Source organism: Bombus affinis, chromosome 12 (genome assembly GCF_024516045.1).
Source record: "Bombus affinis isolate iyBomAffi1 chromosome 12, iyBomAffi1.2, whole genome shotgun sequence".
In the NCBI taxonomy this organism is placed as follows: Eukaryota; Metazoa; Arthropoda; class Insecta; order Hymenoptera; family Apidae; genus Bombus; species Bombus affinis.
In genome coordinates, this window is record NC_066355.1 from 10,376,319 (window position 1) to 10,402,464 (window position 26,146).

The following is a 26,146-nucleotide window of genomic DNA, read 5'->3' on the forward strand; positions in this document are numbered from 1 at the left end:
TATGCGAGTTATTTTTGTACTTTTATTGGTTTTCCTTTTGTCGGCGCACGCTCTCCTACGAAGCTTTCGTTTCATATATGTTTTATGGGCTTCGGCAAGCGGGAAATGCGTGCGTCGGTGGTGAACCGTTGAAAGGGATTCGGACTTTCATATGGAATTCGGCTTATCTGTCTGACCTCGTTTCTGCTTTTTCAACGCAACATCTACCCATCTTGTCTTGATCGATCAACCTTGTATCAATCAATTTAGTCTGGTACGTTCTCTTATCGAAGTTTCTTTTTCCAGAACTCATTTTTTAATTCAGATGGTCGGAACACGAAGGGGGACATTAGTCTTCCGACCGGTAAACTTTACAATCACAACTTCAATCTCAGCAGTTCGAAATAATTTAATAGGAGTTGTATTGTTAACGTAACCATGAGTTTTTAACAAGAATGTTGCGGTCATAGTCAGCTGTAGTTGTAATTAGTATCCACAAATCTTACCTGGTCATTGCAAAAATTGATTGATTTCGACAATATTTCAGAAAGTCAATCAAGAGAGTAATTCAAGAATTCGATCACTGTTTTCGCTAATTCCAACAATCTAAGAAAGGCTACAGGCTGACCGTGTAAGTCGATTGACTAGAGTTGGTCGAGTCGACTTTGTGAATTTCGGAATATTGAAATTTTAAACTCCCTTTAGCCATTTGCATACGAAAATCTTTCCGCTATTGGCAAGTAGCAAGTCGGAACTTTTTTGATAAAAGAAATCTTGTCAGTTTTTAGAATTAATATCAATAATATTAGCATGTAGTAGTTTTAATCAATTTCTTATTGTTTTAATTATATATTTTAATGAACATATCTGACTCAGGTATGAAAAATATAAAAATACTTTTGTTAATTTGTGAATCGCGTAAGACGGCATTTCTCCGGAAACTAAACTCTGTCGTGTTTTGCGAGGAATACCTGTACTGGAGAAGCGATCGAATTTTTGGACAAATAGAACAAATGTTTGCTCCTGTCTCAGATTGCAGCATCCGTTTCGACGTCTGATAAAGGGAAACCGTCTTTCATTACCCGCATTACCGATCGAACCGTTCGTGCATGCGGTCCACGCGACCGATTTCGCTGAGTCTGGTCGACGTCGTTGGTGAATTCCCTGAAATAGGAAGTGACGCAACCTAAAATCCTTTCCACTGCTTCTTATCTTGGCCACACAGCTTATTTTTCGACGATTCGACGGGAATTTTATGAGTTCTACCCCAGGGAATCTCAGGAAGGGAAATCCGAGTGTCAGTTGACTCAAACCTTCGGTTGATTCTTCAGGTACGATTGTCGAATCACGCGCTTAAATCAATGAGAATTATTTCGTGAATCGGTTTGTAAAATTCTCATATAATTTGTAATTCAGTTCTTCCATGTCTTTCTAGACTTTTTAATCGCATAATGTGCGATTTTGTTTTCATTTTTAGTGTCTTCGAGACAGATTAATATTAGATCTTGATTTATTTATTTAGTCTTTCTTTCGTTATGCCGACATTTTCCAAAACATTCGTGTGAAATCTGGTATTGCGCATAATCGATATTCACAAATAAATACGAAAAAGTTTCTACCTTTACACTTTAATCAAAACTCTGAGAAATCCGAGAAACAAGTTAGTTTAGTCACAGCATCGTCGGTTAGTCCGTATCGCGAACATAATATGTCGTTAAAAGTTATCGAAGTTGCATGAACGAGCTGCCGCGTATCTAACAGCTAAACAACGTAGCGAAACACGAAACTAGGAGAAAATTGAAGGCGCGGGGCCAAGGAATAATCGTAGCCATTCAGACGTAGCGAGCGAAGAACTAATAAAAAGCCTGGCGCCGTCTTTACGATCGTTCTGTCTTCATCTGACTGGAAGAGGCATCGCGACGCCGCTGGACACGTTTCCTAGCCCCGGGCAACCAATACTTCGTATCGACGTTTTCGATAACAAAGGAGCAATGCTCTTATAACGGCGACGTCGATTTTACTTCGCTATCGATTTCACGTGATCCGTTGCGCTTATTAAACGTCGTAAATGACGAGTGCGACTTCTTTTTAGAAACTGTACGTGACTGAGCAACTGACATCATTTTTCATTCTTTTCTTCCAATGAAACTTCTAATTAACTTCCGAGATTCAATTCGGTTGGATGTTATCCGAGGGAAATGGAATAAAAATTGGATTGGTTTTTAAATCAAAGCTATTCGCTATCGATTCCACCTGATCGATGAAAATTTTATCACAATTTTATCTTCGTTACATTTTATTTATGTCACGATGACGTCGATGCAATTAGAAGATTTAAAATCCTTTCAAATGATTAATATATTCAACAGTTTTTATATCTGATCATCCCTTAATATCGATGCACAAGTGTGTTGCGTCAGACAGTTGATATAAAGAGCTCGAAACACAGGTATCGATTTTTACCACCGGATGTTACTGACGTTATTTATTTTTCAGTCTACCCAAGAATTAATTATTTCGCAGACTTTGATTTACCGTCATTCTGTTATTGATTTGGAGATACTGAAATATGTATAATAAAGGTCGATGAAACACCGACTGAAGGAATCTTCAATTTTTCTCTCCGAAAAGATATTTATAATCGTAACATTCTAGTTCTTTTCTTCTGTGCTTGTAAAAGTTAAGAAAGAAGATCAGTGCTTGGCAGAATAAACGATGATACAGAATATAACGATCATTACCAACATGGAAAAAGATATCTGACGCGAAACCTGCTAATGTCGATGTACACGATTACCAATTTAAAACTTGTTGCATTTTACACGATCTTTCCAATTTCTATGAATTTGATTATCAACCTGGGAAAGTTGTATAAATTTTAAACAAATGAGAACATTACGTCGACGAAATTCATTGCAGCTGAATCGACGATCTTTTCAACGTTAGGAATTTTCGGCTAATTTCCTATCCACAAACGATATTACGGTCGTTACTTGACTGGAAACTTTTAATTCGTAACACCTCGACCGGAGCCGTGTTGCAGAAGTCCGGTGAAATTTAAATACAACCGCGTTCGCTGTTTGACTTTCAATTCATGCCTGGCCAAGTTGGGGCATGGTGTTTGAGCGTGATCGCGCTAAGTAGAAGCTACCAGCATTAACCAGACAGGCGTAAGTAATTTTACGCCTGCGGTTTACGCTGGTCGGAACGCGTATTAACTCGCTTTTCATCTATTTGCCAGCCACGGATCGACTAATTTTCTGCTTTAATTAAACGGAACGCGGAAAATTCAGCGCATTACTGGTTCATCTCAAAACGTGAAATTGTTTTATGGCCCCGGTTCTTCACACGTTGTGCGGTTGATAATTTCATTTGCTATTTCATGGCCTGTGAAATGCAATAATTTTCGCTATAACGTTCATAATCAGAGATAGCACGCAAAATCACTAATAGTGATTTATCACGGTGATCGCAGAATCAGAATCACGATCGTGATATCTAACTTCATTCACGACAGCAAATTTCGCTATATTGTAAACTTCGGTCAGTTTGTGGCGCAATTATCATAACGTTTCCAATACGTCTATAGTGTTCTATGGAACATAGGCGGCACGTATTGTGCAATATTTTGCATCAGAAGAAATTGCTTAATAAATTATCGAGCGAAGCAACCTTCTCACCCCAACGATTCACTTCTCTACAAAATTATCGACGTATTGCGTGTCTTCCATGAAACCACCATTTCGCTACCTGTTTACGAAATTTCTAAATATTTCGCAGAAATTTCTAAAACTATCCCGACAACGCCACGAAAATATACAATATGTATAGCACGTAACTTTGGACTGCAACTCGATCTCACTCAGAAGACTGTCAATATTTCACAAGAAAATTCTCTGTGCGCTTCTATATGATAAACCCCTTATAATGCGTTTTGTTCTAATTGGATATCTCAATCAGTTGCCGAGATACGGTAGATTGTTGCGCAACGCGTGCGGCAACTCTGAATGAGCAGCCGAATTTCCTGGAAACGTTGTGACCCACTTTTTTTTCTGCGTATTACGTACGTCCCGCCTAGTACTATAGTAGTGAAAAAACTGTTGACTCAGCGTCTGCCCTGACCATGGAACACGTGCCGCCACTTGCGGCAGGTCAGTGAATACGCGCGAGTGAAAGGTCCGAGCGTGCGACGAGACAGCGACAGCTAAATATTAAAAATTATCCACCTCCTTTTCCAGCCACGATATCTCGAAAACGAAACGATGTATCGGGGTGAATCAAAAAGCCTGTTAAGGAGGGAGGATCGGATTATCTGATTAGCACACGGGTTTTCCAAAATGTCGTGTAATTTTGGAGTATTGGGTGCGTTAAATCTTGATAATTTGAGTAGATGTTATTGGGAGCTTTTAAGATTTGGGGTGATAAAATTGATTATGTGGCCAGATTGTCCACTCTGTCACAAGATTTCAAGTATCTTCTACAAATGCAACTCCCAAACGACATTTCCCATTCGGGTGTCTCAACGAGCCTTTTAAGCCTCGCTTCCACCGACAGTAGCGATGACGATACATTTGAATTTGAAATTAATATATATCTGAAAAATACTGATAGACAGAGTATCACAGGAATAAAACTCGATAATGAAAATTAATCATTTATTTAAATTTAATGTTACAAAATATAAGATAAATATAATTATATAATATTAAATTTAATTGTAATTTTTAATAAGTAAAATATAGGAAATTTTAATAAAAATCCCAATCTCCGATAGACAGTGAGTTTAAAAATAATAATTGTTGCAAATATTCTCCATCCATTTCGTGCGGACGTGTACTTTACGGGGCTTTTCTCTCGACGAAGCATATTTGTCGACAATTATTGCCTGTCAGTGTAGACGTGATTTTTATCCGCCAACTGTCTCCCACTGTCTGCGGATTTTCTACGCTCTTCTCTCCTCGCTCTTCTTCCTCACTCTTCCTTCAATCCCCCAATTATTTTGGAATTCTTATTAATCGTATTCTGTGGTACGTAGTTTTATGACTAATTTTAATAATAATGTAAGTTTACTTCGTAGCATGGAATGAGCGATATTTACCTTAAAAAGTGTTGCATGTAACAACGTTACTCAGGACCTTACTCTTTACGGTATATCCCAAATCCAACAAAATTGTAGTTAAGCCCGCCATTTCTTCATACTTGCCATTTCAAACTCGAAGAAACGCGCAATCGCCTTGTCTCCTTCGATCACGTCCTTTCATATCCGCTGAAACAACCACGAGACGCGTTGCACTCGCGACGATGGCCGCGTTATATAATTTACACGGCAGTGAGATCGAGTGATCAGCCGGCGGCGTAACCCGCGAATAAATAATTTCACATTCCGCGGGTTCGTCGTCCTCGGTCGATGACGTCTCTTTGGCCGCAACGTCGTTTAATTAACGTATGGATTACAGCGTGCGTCGCGGCCGGCGACGCGTGTTCCCAGTCAGAAACACGGCATTAATCATAAGCAGTGACCGGTTCGTAATTTGGGGGATGAATTGGCCGTGTGTCGCACCGTGCGAAATTCATTGACGCACTTAAACGCGAACAGTTGAACCCTCTGGCCCTCCGCGCCGATGTAGCACGTATGCGCGATCGAGTTTAATGCACAGCGAAACGGAAGTACATAAATGGCATACCGATGCCCGCGGGAAACGGTTTAGCGTTTCGGATGAAGCGCGTGCATCGCGCGAACTGGCAATCGGATTATGGAAGTTTCAACGGCGAGAGGATTAAGGATTAAAGAGGCTGTGATTTTAGCTTCGTTTTATTTGGAAATTGTTACAATGGAGTTTTATAAGAAGTACGTGATTCGCCTGATCTCCTAAGTGAGGAATATTATCATGTTTCGATAATAATCAGACTTTGATCAAGTTTCTTGAGGAGGTCGAAACTGTAGAAATGTTTGATAAAATGTAGATTTCCCCTGGTTGCCTCGACGAGCGAAAGATATTACTATGATCGATCAGGTTTCGTAGAATTCCAAGATACAGAAATATTTTGAAAGAAACGTGTTTTCTCAGTAAGAAGCAGATGAAATTGTTATCTTTTAATAATCGGTGGAATTTGATGGAGATGTGTGTAACCGAAGAAATCAGAAGAATATATTTTTTCTTTGCGCGTGTCAGCTTTGACTATGACGCTGATAGTTTTTACTCGTATAAATAATTCAAATGGTATGCGTCGAATTCTTGGCAGCCTTGTTCGCCAATCGTATCGCGGTCCTTCCATTAAACCCCATATTCTCACTAGAGACTGGTCCTTTTCTCCGACACCATAAAACGGCATTAATTACTCCTTAAGGCGCCGCCTCCGGCCGTCTACCGCAAGAGGTTCTCGTTTTCTTTGGAATTCAGGATATATTAAATGCCAGCTACCGTGCAATTCCGAATGCATTAACCAAACGACTTTCTCAACTATCGTCTACAATTTTCGAATTGCTCTTGCAAGAAATTCGAAAATTCGGGTTTAATTCGTTAATACGACGTGAAATTAATTTCTTGAAGTTACTAGGTCACATATTACACGATTCGAATGTCCAGTTTAGATTTCAGATGATCTCGAAATCCAGTTATGACTTGAAATCCAATTACGACGATATTTATGACTGTCAAATGATTTCGAGATCCTACGATATTAAAATTTGCAGTGTGATTTCTAAAATGCCCTATTCGCCAAAAAAGACGTAAGAGTAAACGGACGACAAGGAAGAAAATTCAGACGAAGGTTTATCGTTTCGGAATCCACAGAAATTTCTGCGGTTGACATTCAAGATAGCTAAATCTACGAGTGCAGGAAAATATAGAAATTGGTGGAAGAGGACAGAGACGAGGGGACGTTTCGTTGCTGTTTTAAAACTCCTATTCTAGCGGTTCCGGTTTTGTCCCTTTCTCTGCCTCTCTCCGTTCATTATTAATCTTGCCGCGCGAAAGTTGGCAACGCCGAAACATTAATCATGCCGGTGCATCGCGGTAATTCCGTGGGACCTACTAATCACGGGGCAAGACCAATTAATTCGCGGCGACGTGCGAGAGGGGGTGGCACCGAGTGGACAACGCGAAGCGACCGTTGTCTGCGTGCAAATTTTCGTTGTACCAGCGTCCCTCTTCGAAACATACTGTTACAGAAGGGTTTCGCATACTTCTACGAAGATCTCTCCGTGATTTAACGCGCGTTTCCTGGTTTTAATTTTGCTAAAGCGGGCGGAATTCGTGTTTGATAAAATTTATTAAAACGGGTTCAATTTAGCTTCTTGGGATTTGTTAAAAAAGCAAAAAGAGGTTAACGGAGCTCGTTGAAATCAACGAAACGTAAGGCAGATCTTTAATTCTTAGGACAAATGTAATTTATTATTGGTATCGATTTATCTTCGTTTCAAAATTATTCGAGGACCTAACAATCATCGAACGTTTCTCGATAAAGCTTCGTAAATAAAATTTTGGAGTTCCTTCGTTACTAGCTTTCTACTCCATGAAACAGCTAATTATTCCAAACGTTCAACCACCAGTGTGCGTAACTCGCAGAATTCTCCATTTCTTCTAAAATTACTCATGCGAAACAAATTCCTCGATCTCCTTCGTATTCTTTCAAGTATCGCCACAAATCCCCCTTCGACATCTTCTCTTCACCAATAAACACACTTGGAGACCTAATAATCCTCGAGCGTTTCTCAATAAAGCTTCGCCAATAAGAATTCTGAAGTGAAGCTCGTTCAACAGTAGTTGCAGTAGTAGTAGTAGTAGTTCGATTCCCTATCGAAGAGAAATTCCGGTGGTAAGAGCAGAGAGAGACTCTGCTTGGTTGCGAGCTATGGTGGAATTTCCGCAGATCCCATAACTGTCTTACCGTGGCATGAACCGTTCTCGAGTATCCGAGTCTAAAGATTCTGGTTGACGGGCGAAGAAGAGGCACGTCGACGTCGACCGCGTGTCTCTTCCTCAAGGTCCATTAGTCGCGAATCTGCTGCGGTTCCAGAAAATCGTTCAACCTCGATGGCTGTTCGATGTCGTCGAAACGACACTGCTAAGAAAAGGGGGAAAGAAAGAAAGAAAAAAAGGAAAAGGAAAGACGTGGAAGGAGAGAAGGAGAGAATGAAGGAGCGAAGAGGCGGTCTACCAATAAGCAACTGGAAACTTGGACTAGCTCCAAACAGGAAGTAATACTCGGATTTCCAATGGACCTGCCAGCGTCTTCGACAAACTGTGCACTGTCTACAGCAATAGTTTCAGGGCGGTTAACGAGGACTATTGTCTAGAGATGCCGATAATTATGTTAGTTTGCTGTAAGCCCTGACAGCCTCCGAACGCCGGGATAACGAGAATGTTTCTTCGGTGTTGGGGGTGTCGCTGGATTTGAAATTGATCGCTGGATAGATTGAAAATCTGACGATGGGTCTGATGGATGGTTTAGAGACTGTTTAGTTTGCGGTTTAGTTGTTTGGACGGAAAATGGAGACTCCTGCTTAGGGTGCGGCTTTTAGACGCGATGATAGTAATTTAGATACACCGGCAAGTATCAGTTTAAGATATATTCTCACAGGTTGAAGATTTTCAAAAATAATCGAAGATTTCATTTCATTTTATTTGACTTTACCTTGATTTAATTGTTAGTTTAGTTCAAATTGATCTTTAATTATTCAATTTATACTGAGAATTTTGTATGCCCGAACAATAGAATTGCGAACGTTTGCGTTGCAAAATTATTTTAGAATTTGTACGATGTTAATTTACCATGGCCAAATTGAAACATGACATCCTTGGAACTTTTTGACGAGAAGTTGATTGAAATATAAAAACACAAAGGAAACGACGCATATTTATATATTATAACATCGTTTGAAATTTATGTCGTGCTAAGTAAACTCTGTTAAACGCAAGCTGAGCTAAATGAACGGATATAATTTTCCTATAATTATGACACCCATTACCGCTTGGTTTTATAATTTAGAAACTCCCTGTATTTTCACCGAGGATATATTAGCTAATAATAATTCATAATTAAACTGCGTGCCAGCTAATCAAACTCACATATATCTAATTATACTGTTTAAAAATCTAACCTCTGATCAAGAAGCTATTTCGTGAATTAAAAATCCATGCAGCAGCACGCCAACGTTAAAGCAGCTTTAAGTAAAGTATATTTTAATGTAGACACTTTCTATCTACATTAATTAACCATGAAATAAGCTGCGCGTAATGCACATTGCCTGTGAGCACCCAACAATATTTTTTAAAGTATTAAATGTCCGCTTTCAGAGGTAATTGAGATTTTCAAAATGAAATATGGTCCAGTAAAAAGTTATCTTTACAAGTATACCCAATCTTCTGTAATTATCTATGCTGCTATCTATTAAAATGTGCAGTAGAGTCAAAACACGCAAACGATGTTCGTACAAAATGCTTTTGGAAAATCTACAAGCTTGCGAATAAAAATTAACGACTTTTTTATATTTATTAGTTATAACGAATGATTTCTGACGCTTTATTTAATTCATTTATCAAGAGGAGACATTCCTTCCAATTATTTAAAAATATTGTTTTCTTTTTTCAATTAGCGTCTTTAAGTCATTGATGCAAAGTGTTAGAATCTATTTAAAATTATTTGGAATTAGTTCTCACTACTCTACATGCCCGATCAATAAGTTTCCTCCATGAATGATGAAAGCGAAATATGTCAGGAAACATTCTCATATTATATCCAATAACCAAGCAAATCTAAATTTTCTCGTCGAAGAATACGAAATCACTTTGACATTATAATAAGTCTGAGGCAATTTCGTTTCACCTAATTGGCAATTAATTTTCAGGCATTTCGAAATACCATTTTTCATCGGGGAATTACAACGTGTTAGAGTGTTATGACGTCAACTGTCAAGGCGAGATTCGCGAGTCTCGAGGTCGAAAGGTCTCTCTTGACGCGAGTGCCGCGCAAATTCGCTGTCAATGCTTAACGCGGGTGAAGAGATTTCGCGTGTAGAAATTGGATGCAAACGAGAGAGCTTGTTAGCGGCCGGAACCATTCTAACTGGCATTTAGCAGTGATGATGAGCGACACGAGGATGTTTACTCGTTACCGGCAAACACAATCCATCGTAGCCTCTTTTAGACTTAACTTGTAAATGTATGTCGTCCGTGAGCCTGGTCACTCGGAGATTTTATTCGCGGTATTTCTGGAAGGAATTCGAGAAAACGTTCTGAGATGAATTTTAAGAATCGCATAGAACGGAAGTTTTCAATCAATTTTCTTATTTCAAACGAACAATTTACTTTTTGGGAATCTAGAACTTGTTTTGACGAAATTTTAATTGGATTTATATCGAGCTTTTTTTCTGATAGGTTTCCAAAACATAGGAAAGAAGAATTTTCACAATTTTTTCTAGCAATTTTCTTCGTATACCAATTTCTGCACGCAGACGGACAAACAACGTTAGCTGTTTACCCAAGTATAATGGTTAAAGTTTGCCACCGTGACGATTCGTTTTTTCGTCGTGCTACAGACAGGAGTGCGAACGAATTCGTAACGAAACAATTGAACGACGCATGCAAACAGCAGCAGCAGCGATTCATTTACTAAATTTTAACGAAAGTTTTCCCTGGTGGCGACTGTTTCCACTTTGAATTGTACAGGCGTATGCAAAAGGTATGCAAAAAATCCTTCGTTCGTTTCTATTTTCAGAAAGTATTCACTTGCATTAGAATGCTCTACTCTTTCTTTTTCTTATTTTCTTTCTTTGTACTCTAATACAATTTTTTAAATTTCGCATATTAGAAAGAGAGAAATAAACAAACAAGAAAAAAAAAGAAATATACTCATCGATATGAAATACCCTCCTTCTTTTCCGAAGTTGGTATAAAAACCCAAATAGCTTTAATTCTCTTTTTTTTTTTTTATTAGAAGAGAAATCGAAAAGATCAGAGACCTGTTTCGGAAATTATTTAAACATAAAATTTGTATCATATCGTTAATTGCTAATATCTCAACTTTGTCAATACTGACATTGGTACTTCCTGCATCAAGTCACAGAAATATAATACTTCATATCGTTATTCATTTCGTCACGCTACCGTTTTCAGTTTTTAATGACGATCGTGACAATTTATTTAAATACATTTGACAGCGTGACAGAAAAAAGATAAGAGAATATTTGGAGGCGTGTGATACGTACAGAACATTTGTATTTAAATTACCTTGATGCGGTTCAGTGGGTTGCGCTGATTAAAATCCATAAACTGCCGTTGCTTTCGACGAATCGTCATTGAAAACGCGATCTGATAGAAGAATTTATTGGCCATTTATTGCATCGTTACGTGTCACGAATATTTTGCGATATGGAAGTGAGCAATTTTTAGCGACACGTTTGCCTCTTTATTTATAGAGCTTCGATACCGATAAATAGATAAACACAGAAATTCGCACCACGTTGTTTATTATTATATGCATTACACGATATTCGAAAATGATTTCACGTATGAAAAATTAACTCTTGTAACAAGAAATCCATCGTATTTTACATTTTGAATATAGAAGTATGCATATATGATATCTACTTTGCTTGAATAAGAGAAAAAAGGTTGAATGATAATAAATTTACTGCTATCTTTGAAAGAGAGTGTGTAATTTCTCATCGTGTTATTAAATCAATTAAAATGTATTATGAATTTTTTAACACGAGCACAAATGTGTAAACGGGACGATAAACTTTAATAAAGGTACGTTCACAACAGTACTAAAAATAAAAGATTCATGGAAAAAATTCCAAGCGAATATTATGAGAAATTTATTCAAGTGGACATTCATTTTTCTGATACATTTGTTAATTACTTAAAAATTCCTATGGCTATATATTTATCTTTTACTTTGATCAAGATTGCATTCTATTCCTCGCTAGAGCCGATGGAATTTTAATCAACTGCAAGCCGACCGCAAAATAGATCGAAGTACATTAATCATTCGGTTCTTTGTGCACGCTAAAAGACGCCTTTGCGCCCTTTCAATCGCTTGTCGAGTTGATTTCTCTTGGCATAATCAGCCTGCCTTCCACCAGAACTAATGGTTCCCTCGATTTCCTGATTTTTCGACTTCTCTTTGAGCTTTCTCGATTCGACTCCAGAGAGAGATGGCGAGAACGAGGTAACGCGGAAACCACACAGCCGATAGACGTGATATACACGTATCAGCGTATGTGCAGTTAACGTTTCTGACGTTTAGGCTAACGTAGATACACGTTTGGTACGAGCAGGTACCGTGGCTTCCTATCCTCGCGCGCTACTGTTACTTGAACGTCAATGGAAACAGCAGATAACGCTCTCGAGATCTCTCGATTAACAGAATGCCCTTTGATGGAACGAAAAACTTCAATCGAAAATACTTACTTATACCTAGATAAAACAGCAATTCTGATATTTCTGAGGTGAACATTTTTGCGCCTACATTTTTTACTTGTGTCGATTCAAAGATATTCCGAAGGGTGATATTGAAATTTGCAAGTTGTTCGAAGTTTATCTTATCCTTTCAAACTATGTAATTAACGCGACACAATAATAGAAATTTTTGCTTTATCGGCCGCGAGGCCACGCAAGCCGTCGAATATATTTGTAACGCGTTCGCGTGCGAAAACCACCATAACTCAAGTTGGTTCGTGTTTGCACGCATTCCTTTCTGCGCGACACGAAAAATACTTCATCACCGGCGCATTCTTTTTACGTTCATGGCCGAAAGTACGCGCCCCATGACCATTAGGAGTTTTTATGTTCCAGTAATCCATGAGGCATCAAGGATTACGATATTGCACCAATGCACTAATTGGTGCGGCTATCCAGTCTCTGTTGACACGCACGGAACTGGTGTCGTTGAGTGGAGAGATATCTAAGGGATTAAGTACAAAGGAAGGCTGGCATTTTAGTTTAGTTTACTCGAGTTCACTGGTGTCTTCTTTTTTTATGGAAATTTAACTGTTTTTTACGTGACTTTTAATTCCAATTAAATAAGAATGAATTGATAAATAACAAGTTACAAATTATAGATCTTCTCATTCGTAATTTAATAACTTTGCTGGAAATTTATTTGTAAAATGTTATGGAACATAATTCATTAGTCGCGGTAACTTATAATTTGCACAACTTTACTAACAGTATTAAATTCAGGGTCTAGAATCGATATTTCAAAGCGGAGAGCAACGTAAACCTACTTGAATTCAGTATTTTCAGTTTCTTGTTCGTTGCTAAATCAAAGATCGACCAAATTCAATCTTCGTGACAACTTTTTAAACAAAATTTATCTCCGACAATTAGGCTGGTTTTATCCGCCTTACGTCGGACAAAATTCTTCGCCGTTCCGACGCTTTCGGGGAATTAATGTCGTTAAGTTCACGTTGCACGACCAGCAACGGTAAATGAAGTTGCCTCCTTGAGACTGACATTTTTTTGTCGACGCTCGACGAGATTCCTCTTTCGAAATTCGATTACCCGATCGTCTTACGTGAAATTTAACGGGATCTCTTGTTGCTCGCGTTTAACCGGAGATTTCTGCTTCTTATCGAATTAACGTGATCGCGGAGAGAATGCGTGAAAAAATATTTAAATGAGTTTGAATGGGCTATAAATTTATATTTGAATAATCGATCATATTGTAGAGATAAATTTACATGAGAAAGTTTCTATGTAATTGGAATTCGGTGGTTCAGTAGTACATGGGCATTATGGTCAGACGAAAGGTCAATCGTCTGATTTATCACCGGTCGAACTACTGAGAATTGCTTTATTCGAAAATTCATAACACATTGCTATTTTAAGAAAGCGAAACACTTGTGTTTCTTTTATGACTATTGGTAGGCTTATTCTATTGCGTAAGAATTTCTTTATAAATCTCAATAAAACATTGGTGTTATAATTTTCTAACTGGAAAAAATCGACAACTCTTATAATTATAATAAACCATAAAATTTATCTAAGTTAATTTGTGCTGATTTATAATTATATTTGATATACACGTGATGCGTTTTCTACGATGACGATGGCGTTTAAAAAATGATTCATCCATGACGTGTGCAACAGTTGAAGAGGTGACACGTTAAAGCATTTTTTAGACCGAATGTTTCAAAATTTGGTTTTCAATTTGATCCTAGCTTAATGCGCGAGCAAATCTCATTAAAAATTCATGAACTTCCCAACTGCGTCATTACCTGCACCGCCCTTTTTCGTCGGCCACACGAGAAGCTCTATTTAGTGAGAAACTTCTACCTACATTTGCCACGAATTTCGTTATGCTTATGCAACAACTGAGACTATTTTGTTACAATTTCTCAAATCTTTTATGCAAATTTTTCTTTATTAATATATTAAAAGTTTTTTAATAATATTTACATATTTATTTTTATAGATATATATTCAAAGTTTCCTAATATTAATAAGGGTTTCATCGATGCTTTTAAGTGAAAATCAATTGGTTGGAGTTAATAAGGCATAGCTCGCCATAGACCTTTTACGTTAATATTTCTCTTTATTATTTTTCTTGCCCTTTCCCATTACTTTCTTCATAACGAAAGAGAAGTACTAGGACACTTCTGGACTTGTTCTTTCAACATTCTATTATTTTCCTTTACGTATTATCAGAATATTATGGATATTAGAATATTATAAGAAGACTTCTAGATTCCAACATTCGTAAAATATAATTTAGAAATCTTTTTACAAGGAAATTCTTTTTATCATAACGTATACGATTAAGCTTTAAGCACTGGAGAAATAAGACGGAGGAAATTTTATGGTCTATAAATCTAACGGGATTACGTACAGAAGGAAACGATAAATGGTAGCTTGACAAACGAACGGACGCGCAAATGCACGTAACGACGCCGGAAATGGAGAAACTTGATTGTTTACGGATCTTGTTATCCACATTAGCTTTATTAGCCAATACGATACGGAATCGAACGCTTGTAGAATCTTGGCCTATAGGGACCTTCGAAACGTGTATACACCACCTCCTGGTCGTTTATTTTGCCAACATAGTAGTTCCTAATCGCATTATCGTATTTCGCCTTCCATCGTTTCGATATCTCTTCGCCATGTAATCCGTGTCTTCCAACTGATGCGATGATGGGATTAAGATATTAATACGCCTCGTTCGAATTTATTCCAGATCGATGCGAAAGGCGATTCTTCTTTCAATGTAATATTTTTAGACTATTGAGAACTTACAAATTTTCCACTTTCGTCGATATAAAAAGGCAATTGCTCTTATGGTTAGAGAAACTGAAGAGAAACCGAATTCCAATGGTTTTGGAATTTTCCTATAGAAATATTCTTTTCTGTTTCAGGTGTAAAGAACCTGGAAGATACTTGAAAGACCTTCCTCCCACAGCGGTGATAATTTGCTTCCACAACGAAGCTTGGTCAGTACTGCTGAGGACGGTACATTCCGTGTTGGATAGATCACCGGAGCACCTCATACAAGAAATAATTTTGGTAGATGACTTCTCAGATATGCGTAAGTGAACAAAATTGTTATCGATATTTAAAAGACTTATATTATAGAATGTTGGCCTAAGATTTTTTTCTTTGCCGACTATATCATACGAAACTACCCTCTTACATTGGAGAAACATCACGATCAAACTATGGATAAAGGAATTTTTATCGTGTTTCTCCCTTGTGCTCTTTGATTAAACTTCATAATACCGAACGAGGTACAAGCATAGTTTAAGCATCATGTTTTTGTCATATTATGAAAAATACATTTTTATACACTCGTCCCACTCTATTATCCATCGCATATACATTCTTGTTTCAGAATATAAGGAGATTTAGCTTTTCGTTTTTTCTTTTTCTTCTATAATAAAGCTATTTTTATTCATGGGAATACAGTTTGTATCTCGGCTAGTCATTAAGCAAATGTATATTTTCTAACAACATTGGTATCCGACCGGGGTACAAAGTTAGCAACAACTGGGACAAAAAGAGCGTTCACATTACACGCGTATCCTACCCAGTATTTAATGTCAGATTTCAACCTAATTTCTGGTATTATGAGATTTAATATAAATGTACCAACCAAGCAACCAAAATTAAAACACAAAACTCTACCCATTCTTTAAATAAGAGAGAATCGTTGCTGTAAATGGAGCTAGTCGAGGAATGGGAAAATCGGTGGGCTTATACAGATGCTACGTTGGTTCGTTACGTATCGCTACTTGTTCGTCCGAGCAAACGTATCTCTATTCAGGCTCGCGGGGTGATTCGTTATCGCGGACAGCGTTCCGTAGCTTCACGATGGATCGATTAATCGCGATCCATCTCCCCCGTGGTGTGCACAGAACCCGTAACGATCGGGTCAGCGTGAATAGAAGGGAAAGCTGGCGTCGACGTGTTGCGCGCGTGTACTCGGAAAATTCCTGACAGCTTGATGCATGCCAACGATGCCGAGACGTTGATATCTTTCCCGGTCTCTCTTCCCCTGCTTCTCTCTACACGTCCCGTGGAAAAATTCGCCTGCATCTGACGCGCGCTTTCCGGCGACCAAGGAAACTTTGACGGGAGATCGATTGTCTCTTTCTGTCGCGCGAAGCCTATTATTTCCGTGGGAAGTACGTTTTGACAGGTTGCCATTCCTGTTTCCTTTACACAATTTTTTGACAATACCGAGTACACGAATTAGAAAGACGAATCGTACGATTGAAGAGGATTTTTCCACGCTACGAACTTCGCCGAGTGTTTTATTGGCCCTGTGAGGCGGGCTGACGAGATAGATGCGTTTAATTGGTAATTTTTGTTGGGAAATATCGTGGAAGTTTCGCTGATGAAGGATATAAGTTTGTTAATGAGTTCAGGGGAAAAGAATTGCGTAATGTAGTTCCTGTAGAGGGATGAGATTCGTGATGAATTATAAAGAATTTTACTCTAACGAAGATAAATTATGATATTTAGTAGACTTCCAGTTTCAGAAGAATAAAGTATTCGCAAACATTCCAAAATACGAGTTTCTATAGACTTCTTTTGCTGGCAATGATTTAATAGAAAATTCGTTAAAACAAAATTTAATGCAATTAACCGAAGCTATTGCCAGTCGTCTATATCCCAATGAATAAACTGGAATTAATTTTTCTCCGAAGAGGAAAGATCTTTAGAAACCTCATCCCCAAAGGACAAGGCAAAGATTTCCTTTTTTTATATTTACATTTCTCAGCTCGTTGAAAGAGATAGCCAGAAGCGGGGCGGTCGGTTTATCGTCGAAGGTGTTCAGATCGAATTAACGTGTCGCCGGATGGAACGGACAGATAACTAACCGTAGTCACGTGTAACAAAAGGGGGAAAAGAGGGAAGAAAATAAAAATCGCTGGGGAAAGCCGGCCAGATTAAGCTCGCTTGACAGCAGGCTAGGGAAGGCGCAACGTGTTGGAAACGATATAGGAACAGAACAGCCTGTACAATCCCCCCTAAATGCTGAGGATAAGCTTCTGTGCTAACCGGAAGTCAGGCTTACAAACATAGTTAACGAGAAACGTGGGCCGACGTTGTGACCTATTACAAAACCAGTTAAATTAATTTTGTCATAGGAACAGGAAACAATGAACTCCTTGTTCGCTTCTTGATCTTCGTATTCGTGTTTTCCCTTCTTTTTATCTGTTTTCTTATCTGTCGCAGAGAAGTGTGAAATAACATGGTTGTAATAAAGACGATTTAATTAATAATAACAAGGAACGTGTCTCTCTTTTCTTTGCTATCTCGAGGTTAAGTTGCAACGTAATATCACCACAGGAGAAGAATGAAAATAATCTGGTATTTTATAAGCTTTGATGATGGGCTAAGTCAGCTCGTAACGTGATGAAAGTTTTGCCGTTATTGGCAGAAGAAAAAGTAGAAAGATATGACTAGAATCGTGAGACAAAAAGTTTCGAAAGTAAAATACTCTTTCGGTGAAATAATTATTCAGCTGTTTAAATGTCGTTGTAAATTCGTTTAATGATGCCCTTAATATGATTCGTTAGTTTGCAAATAAACTCGATGAGGATCGTTACATTCGCGCGGGTATGATACTTAAAACCTGTGTATAGTATCCGCAGTTAAACTAATTAAGCTCAGTAAGTGAAGGCTTAGAGGAAAGGTTCTCATATAGCTATTCTAACGTAAAGTAAATCACGAATGTCTACTAATTGCTATCCCCAATGGGTCCCCATAATTCATCAGATCCCGTAAATCTGAATTTTACGTGTAACTATGTTGGAAGGTATAGAGTTGCTGCATCACGTAGCATCTCGGATTATATCCCACAAAGGATAATAAATTAACAGACAGAGCAATAAAATTTTCGAATAACCTTACTAATCCTACAAACGTACATTTTTAGTACTTTATCATAGTTCTGCAGTCCTGTAATGGAGTCGTTTATAAATCCTAATGAAGAGTTTATTATGTCCTTACAAATATCTCAATTTCCTTTTCAGAAACATAAATATGCAAACAATTTTTTTTATCTACTTAGTCGCTGAGTAATCGAATTAAAAATTTCACAGCACATCTGCAGCGTCAACTAGAGGACTACATGATGAACTACCCAAAGGTACAGATAATCCGGGCGCAAAAGCGCGAAGGTCTTATCAGGGCGCGTTTGCTGGGTGCAGCAGCGGCGAAGGCACCTGTCCTGACATATTTGGACAGCCATTGCGAATGCACCGAGGGCTGGTTGGAGCCGCTTCTCGATCGTATCGCTCGTGATCCGACGACAGTCGTTTGTCCTGTGATCGATGTTATCGACGACACCACGCTCGAATATCATTGGCGGGATTCCGGCGGTGTGAACGTGGGTGGGTTCGATTGGAATCTGCAGGTAAGCAGAAATTCCTTTCACCGTTATTTCACGAAAACTATTCGCAATGCCGGGTGGCGATCTCTGCCGACCAGGGATGGATTAATCGCTGGTAAAATTTACAAAATTATTACCGGAATTTCGATGATTGCGCTTTCGATGGGGCCGATGTCAACTGTGCTTTAGAATCTGACAGAATTCTCCACTTTGATTATTTTACTGAGTTTGTACTTTTATACAGTTAAAGAAATATTGGTATATTTATGTTAATCTGTAAAATCTTAAGATATATTTATATACACTGAGAAACGTACATACGAATAATCATGTCTTTCTAGAGTGTGTGATACACATATAATAATATAAAAATCTTAATTAAGTATCTATCTATCGTATGGTAGCATTGAAGTAAAGATTAGACAGTACAGAAAATATAGAAATGATTAGATCGTGATGTATACGTATCTATGAGTGGGAGTGGCAAATTGTAAGTAGTTGCGGTCCGCCTGTAGTCAGACATGCCGTGTAGCGTAGCTCTTTCTTAATTCTTTCTTAATTCTTCTTAATACACATATTTAATCTATTAATTAAACGGGAAAAGGTCTTTTAAAAGAAGGCGAAACGCAGTAAGAGGAAGACAAGCATTGCCGTGAGACAAACATATGGATAAATACAAATATGCTGGTACTAAAACTACGCTATCGAAAATATTTTGAGATTTCGTCGTCTCGCCACGGATTTCTTATAATTTCTCAATGTCGACCAGCTCGGTTCCCAAGACTTTTTGATTTTCTGTATCAGTTCAACTGGCACGCAGTCCCTGAGAGAGAGAAAAAAAGACACAAGAATCCCGCGGAGCCTGTATGGTCACCGACGATGGCCGGAGGCCTCTTTTCGATAGATCGAGCTTTCTTTGACCGTCTCGGCACGTACGACAGTGGCTTCGATATTTGGGGTGGCGAGAATCTTGAGCTCTCCTTCAAGACCTGGATGTGCGGAGGTATGTGCAATACCAATACAAAAATTTGTCCTGGTATTCACTGAAACGAGAAAACAACTCTCGTTATTCGAGCTATTTGCTAATTCTAAAGAATGAACATTATTCTTCGCGAAAGAATGACACTTTAAATTTTTATAGAAATTCATTGTTGCGTAACTAAATTTTAAATCCCGGGAACCTTGAAAATAACATAATATTGCTGTACGGCGATAAAAATTAAAAGCAGATCGATTAACAAAATCTATCTTTTCAGTAACTCTGTTACAAAATGCTATTCCGATAATCATTGATAATACAAGAAAGTTCTAGAAGGATAAATTGTTTGGTTCTGTGAACTGAAATTTTTCTCTTTCGTCGTGGTCATAATTTTCATGATTCCAAATAGTGAAATTTATTTCTCTACCATTTTCTCGTATTATTAATCATCACCGAAATATCGTTTTGTAAAAAAGTTATCGAGAAACACCGTATAGAAACATCATCACGGATATCAGTTTCAGTGCTTTTTTTAGGTGCTCAAGAAGCTAACTACAATGCTGGCCAACATTCTGGCCAAAAAAACAGTATTGTGTACAAAGTAACATGTCGAGTGTTAAAAATAACACAACAGTTACATCTTTCGTTAATTTCGACGACCAAAGTCCAGCAAAAAAAAATCCAGAATATTTTCAGCATCATTTTTCTCATACGTTCCTAGCATAACAGTTAACAGGAACCCATACCATGCTAAATCTAATCTAAGTCAGACTCCGATATCTCTGGGCGCACAATCACGCCAATCTTCTCTATCCTCATTTTTCCACGGATGGATACACGGTGCCGCATGGAAAATCTCCCGGAAGACTTAAATCCTGAAAACCATAGCGATGTAGCTTCTGTTTGTGGCGAAATAAACTTGTTTCCCATCCTCTTTTCGCCCGCAATCAGCCGTTTCCGTGGTATAGGTTGCAACGAACGAACGAACGAACGAAATTCGAAAGGCAATTGTTGTTTCCAGGTACCTTGGAAATCGTGCCGTGCTCGCACGTGGGCCACATCTTCCGCAAACGTTCGCCGTACAAGTGGCGCAGCGGCGTGAACGTGCTCAAGAGGAACAGCATAAGGCTGAGCGAAGTGTGGCTGGACGAGTATGCCAAGTACTACTACCAGAGGATAGGTCACGACAAGGTGAACACTTGCTACTCAGTCTCGCTTTTTCCACTTCCCTCGCGTCGATCTCGATTCTGCTTCGTCTTTCAGACGGATTACCCTGTCTCGAGCACGTCGTATGGCGTACTAAAATAATAATGGGAAACGGGCGTGTGAAAGAAGCAAACAGATCGGGCATAACTTCTCGTTTTTTAGCTCTTCATAGGGCAGTACTGCGAGGCACGATCGAAGGAAAATTTTAGTTTGGAAATTATAAAGGGTTACAGATCGATATATTTTTTTTAAGAATTTTTTATACAGATTTTACGTAGTTTATTAATATTAGATATACAAATGAATAATTCAAGTCTTTTCAGTGGAACTGAAAGTTTATTTAAAGGGAAGTAGAGCAAGTTGTTCGATCGAAATAATCGCCGTTGCTTTCTACGATTATAAGCCACCTATCAGCCAAACGACAAATTCATTTCTGTATCTCCACTAATTGCAAGTGAGTATCGAATAAAGTGTACTGTATCGGTCCAAGCAGATAATAATCTAAAGGAGTAATATGTAGCAAATAAGCTGACTGCTGAAAAACGTCCCAGATAAGACTCATTATAATGTCTTTGACCGTAGAAGCAGTATGTAGCTTAGTATTGTTACGCAACAATTTCACAGAACCATCACCTTTCTTAATCCCCTAATAATTGGATCTTATCTAAAGATACGACGTTTTTCCGTGATGGAATTCATCGTTTGCCTGATAGAGAGCTTAAATTTATAGAAGACAACTGGAAGTATTTTGATTAAACAACTTGCGGTATATTTTTTAAATATTGAATTTCACTTTTTAGATTCGTACGCCAAATATATTGTAATAGCTTTTTAAAAGCAGCGATGATCTTGTAGGCAGTTTAAATGAAACATGATATGATGGTTTTATGGAAAGTTTATGGAAAAATCTTATTATTCGTAGAATGATGACTTTTCATGGGAAATTTTCTCCTATTTCTTTTTAATATCTTTCTTTTTAATAAAATCAGAACTGTAGAAACTTCTTTTAAAAAGAATTTACAATATGTTCATGAATTCTGCGAAATTCTAATTTTTAGTAATACATTTTCCAAGAAAATTAAAAGGGATAAAAAGAAACCAAACTTCCCGCTCTTCTTGTTCAAAATGATACCATTATCTCACAAATTACGTCGACCTGTAATCTTCAGCGACAATCCTCTCATTTGCACGAACCATCCAATTGCAACGATCCACCGAAGAGGATCCGAACAGTTGCAAGCGAAATTCTTCTAATCTTTCATAATCTTGCCGTTATGAAACGAGCTCTAAACCTTTTAATCTTCAACAATAATTCTCCCTCTTATTACCAAACCGTCCAACTATCGCTTCAGCCCTATCAGGCATCAAACAGTATCACAGACTAAATTTTCACGGTTTCAAAATGAGGCTAATTTCAAGGAACTGATTCTCACTTTTAATTCTCCTCGTTCCGGCCCTTAACATCGGTAATAACAGTATTTCTTTCCAAGTTCGACGATAACCTTAGCAGATTAGCATTCTGCGATGCAACTTTTGTTTTATTACGGACAAAGAATAGTCTCGGACGCGATTCAACAGTTCACTCGAGTACTGCTGGAAATTGTTTTACAGCTATCGAAAACGTTTTATCAGTGGAGCACCGGTTTGTCACAATACGTGCTTGAATTTTCCATTTTCTATAGCAGATATACTTTTTTTCGCGGCACTTTATAACGAATAAAAGTTTGCGTGTGGCATAGGAGTAAAAGGAAATAACACTTTTGGCAAGTATCCGATTGAAATATTAGCTTGGTGTTTCGGCAATGTTCAACAAAAATTGTTTCGAAATCTCCAGAAAATGTTTCACGAATGTCTAAGGAGATAATCTTGCACGTCGTATATCAATTTGCACGTCAAATAAACAGTGATATAATAATTTGACAGTTAATCGGGTCCCTTTACCACCGCTCTTCCATCCAATACCAATTTCCAAGTAGAACAAGTCAGCCACTTTCGAACCCATATCCTGTATCTCCAAAATTCCATGGATAAAACCTAATTACAAAGAACTGCGATGGAAAAAATCTCCGACGACTAGTCGAAAGTGACCATCCACGGCCTAGTAGAAGCATACTCATTGCACGAGTGCCGTGAATGGTCTCCCACCAAAGTATTGCCATTATTCTGCTCTAGAGAGCTTTAAAACTCGAGTCCATAAAAGATTCCGTGTATTTCTCTCCGGTCTTTATTTCCTCCTCGCTTGTCTCGCTTCCCTTCCCTTTCCTTTCCTTCTTTACGTTTATAACTCTCATCCCCTTTTCTTACATCCCTTAAATCCCTGCCTTCCGGAAACAGCCCTTTCCTCCGACACGCAGTCCAGCTTGCTCTCTTCCTTCCTTCCTTCCTTGTATCGTAGCAGGCAAAATTTCCGGGCTTATGATTCGCAATTTTCGCAGGGCAAGTACGGAGACGTATCGGAACGGAAGGCCTTGAGGAAGAAACTCGGCTGCAAGTCGTTCAAGTGGTACCTCGACAACGTTTATCCGGAGCTGTTCATACCTGGCGAGGCGGTAGCTTCCGGCGAGGTAAGAATTTACCGTGTTTCACCGCAATCCTCGTATCTTCTCTTTTGCAGCTACGTAAACGACGATCGGAATCAACGTACGGAGCCACTCGTTTCTCTTTAACGACGTTACCAACCAACATTTTGATACACCAAGGTGCGCCAAATACTCGGAGGTTCCGTTCTTTTAGCCGAATAATGGCCATTTTTACGAATGGGATAAATGGACGAGAGAGGGCTTCCTTTTTATCTTCTTCCTCACCTCTTTTTTCCGCCGTTTTCCTTTCAGAGAAATGTCGCGTTACGGTTTTTAGACGCGCGGCTCCTATCCTCCCTAGGAGATTCGCGCAGGCGTCGAGTGCCGCGGGATTGTTCTTCCGTGGTTTTTCTTGAGTCTGCGGAATCCTTAGTTTTTCAGGATTTTGAACTCTCTTGCTTGAGATTAGCGTATGAAAGAAGAGAGTACAACAAAGTTTTCAGTGAATTTGTTTGAATGTGTTTTGAGAACAGTTAAAAGGAACGAAAGAAATGGTAAAATAGCTCTTTTCAAGATTTTACGTGCGAATAAAAACTCTTAAAAACTGTAATACAACATTTCCAACTTTCCACTCGAACGTACATCACGATTCGAACAATGTACGATACTCGAAATCTACGTTGTTAACGCTACGAGTGGAAGAAACATCCACTCGATATTTTTCTCAACGATATATACGAATTAACGCGTATCCTGTATTTTATACGAGGTAGGAGACAAACGAAACGCTGGCAGGGCCTGTATCTATACAGATAGGCAAAGTTCAATTGTCGGTGGCGAAGACAATGATTGATGTCGACGAGCTTGCGACATAGAAAACAATGCGTTCGATCGAGAAACAATGCAGCCCGCGGTCGAGGCAATCTCAATCGGATCGCGGCCGGAGGCTCGTGCGACATCCGATCGGAAATCGATTCGTCTCGATCGGCTTGTTGAATTCTTGGCTTACAGCACGACGAAATCGGTAGTCGCGCCGGATAATAGAGGCGAATCGAACGTCGCTTCGGGCGAAGACGTTTCAACACTGGTTGAAAGAGGCGCTGCCTTCCCCATTACTTCGCTGTTCCATTTCGATTTTGCAATTAAAGTCTTCCTTTGATGGCTTATAACTCGCGGCTGTTTCTCTTCTGTATCGTGTCCGATCCTCTGTTTATGTAAGAATTAAATTGCTAAACGAGAGACGGTGTCATGGAAATTGCGGTCTGTCAGGTTCATATATTTTCCTTTAGGACTTAAGCGTGGTTATGAATATGGTATTTCGCTGTTTATTTTGTATCATCCTTTTTTATTGGCAATTATTCTACTCTATTTTGGTTTTGTTTTCATCAGAATTTAATAATTTGACGATATATTCGTAGACCACGAAACATACTTTAGAGATATTGATGTAATAGATCATTTTATCTAGAACATTTAAAAGCGTCGAGATAATTTCGTAAGTCACTGTACGGCAGTGTGTCCTGCTTAGGTGGAAACGCTCAAACATTTCGAAAAGTACGAACGATACGAGGAAATGTTTTAGGCGAAAGTTGTATAAGATGAAATTAAAATCTTGAGATGAATACTTCTATTTTTTATTGCGTATTCTTATAGCTAACATTCGGTCGTTTTCAAAGCACTGCAATTTCGCGTCTTTTGCACTATCCGCCATCGAGATATGAACTTTAAAATTTGATGGTAAAAAAAAAAAAAAAAAAGAAAAAACAAGAGTGTCCAGTGTGAAAAGATTTTGGCACCGTCGGTTACAAGAGTAGATAATAAAAAATGCAGGTATCCATCTAGAAATTTTAATGTCACACTTTCGAGGTAATCGCGCAGTCATATAGATAAAAGCACGCTATGTCTCCCTCGATACCGCGCAACTTTTATCCGTGACATTTTCTCCTATCATTCGTATTCTTCCAGATATTCGAGCGTTTCCAGTTAAACAGCACATACTGTATATTCTACTCTAAAATTAGCGATGCAACGCGTTGTTACGTGGTAAACCAGGAAATTTCGAGTTTCACGAGATCGAAGAGAAACACGGCAGGTCCAGTCGCAGTTTGATAACAGAGGGTGAACACACGCGCGGGTCGCATCGATCAAATACGTGGTGCACGAGAGTCGAGAGGACGTAATGACCCGTAGGAGAAGCGGGCTACGAGATTATCGGCGACAAGCCCGACAATCATTTCGCAATTACGAATGCAGGGAAACAGAGGGCCAGGAGACGGCGTCGCAACACGACGGAAATAAATCGAGACGTGATTGATCGCTCCAACCCTTCCATTCCACCCCGTCCCCTTCTTCCTCTGGATCGAAACGAAATTAATGCACTGTCAATCGCGAGACGAGCAAAACGGATCGTGCACATCGTGTGATTTCCGTGATTTCCGTCTCTGACGCCTGGACGTTCAACTTCCACCATCGATACTAGTGTACACTTCCGAATTCTTCGTTTACTGTTGGAGTTTTCCCCTGTTTAGCTCGCAATATTGTTTGGTGGAAGAATAGGATGACGAAAGTGATGGATGACATTGTTTCAATGAATTTATATTATCTGTAAACTACAGCGAAA

General features: G+C 38.7%; 1 protein-coding gene across 5 annotated transcripts in view; it reads left to right on the forward strand.

Moving 5' to 3' along the window:
- Positions 1 to 26,146, forward strand: part of LOC126922371 (putative polypeptide N-acetylgalactosaminyltransferase 9) — a 294,734-nt gene that overhangs the window by 249,610 nt on the left and 18,978 nt on the right. For all 5 annotated transcript variants that reach the window (XM_050734913.1, XM_050734912.1, XM_050734909.1 and 2 more), the window contains 5 exons: positions 15,341 to 15,510; positions 18,533 to 18,846; positions 19,627 to 19,825; positions 20,823 to 20,992; positions 23,443 to 23,571. In XM_050734913.1, coding sequence (XP_050590870.1) covers positions 15,341 to 15,510; positions 18,533 to 18,846; positions 19,627 to 19,825; positions 20,823 to 20,992; positions 23,443 to 23,571 — 982 coding nt within the window. The remainder of the gene's footprint in view (positions 1 to 15,340; positions 15,511 to 18,532; positions 18,847 to 19,626; positions 19,826 to 20,822; positions 20,993 to 23,442; positions 23,572 to 26,146) is intronic.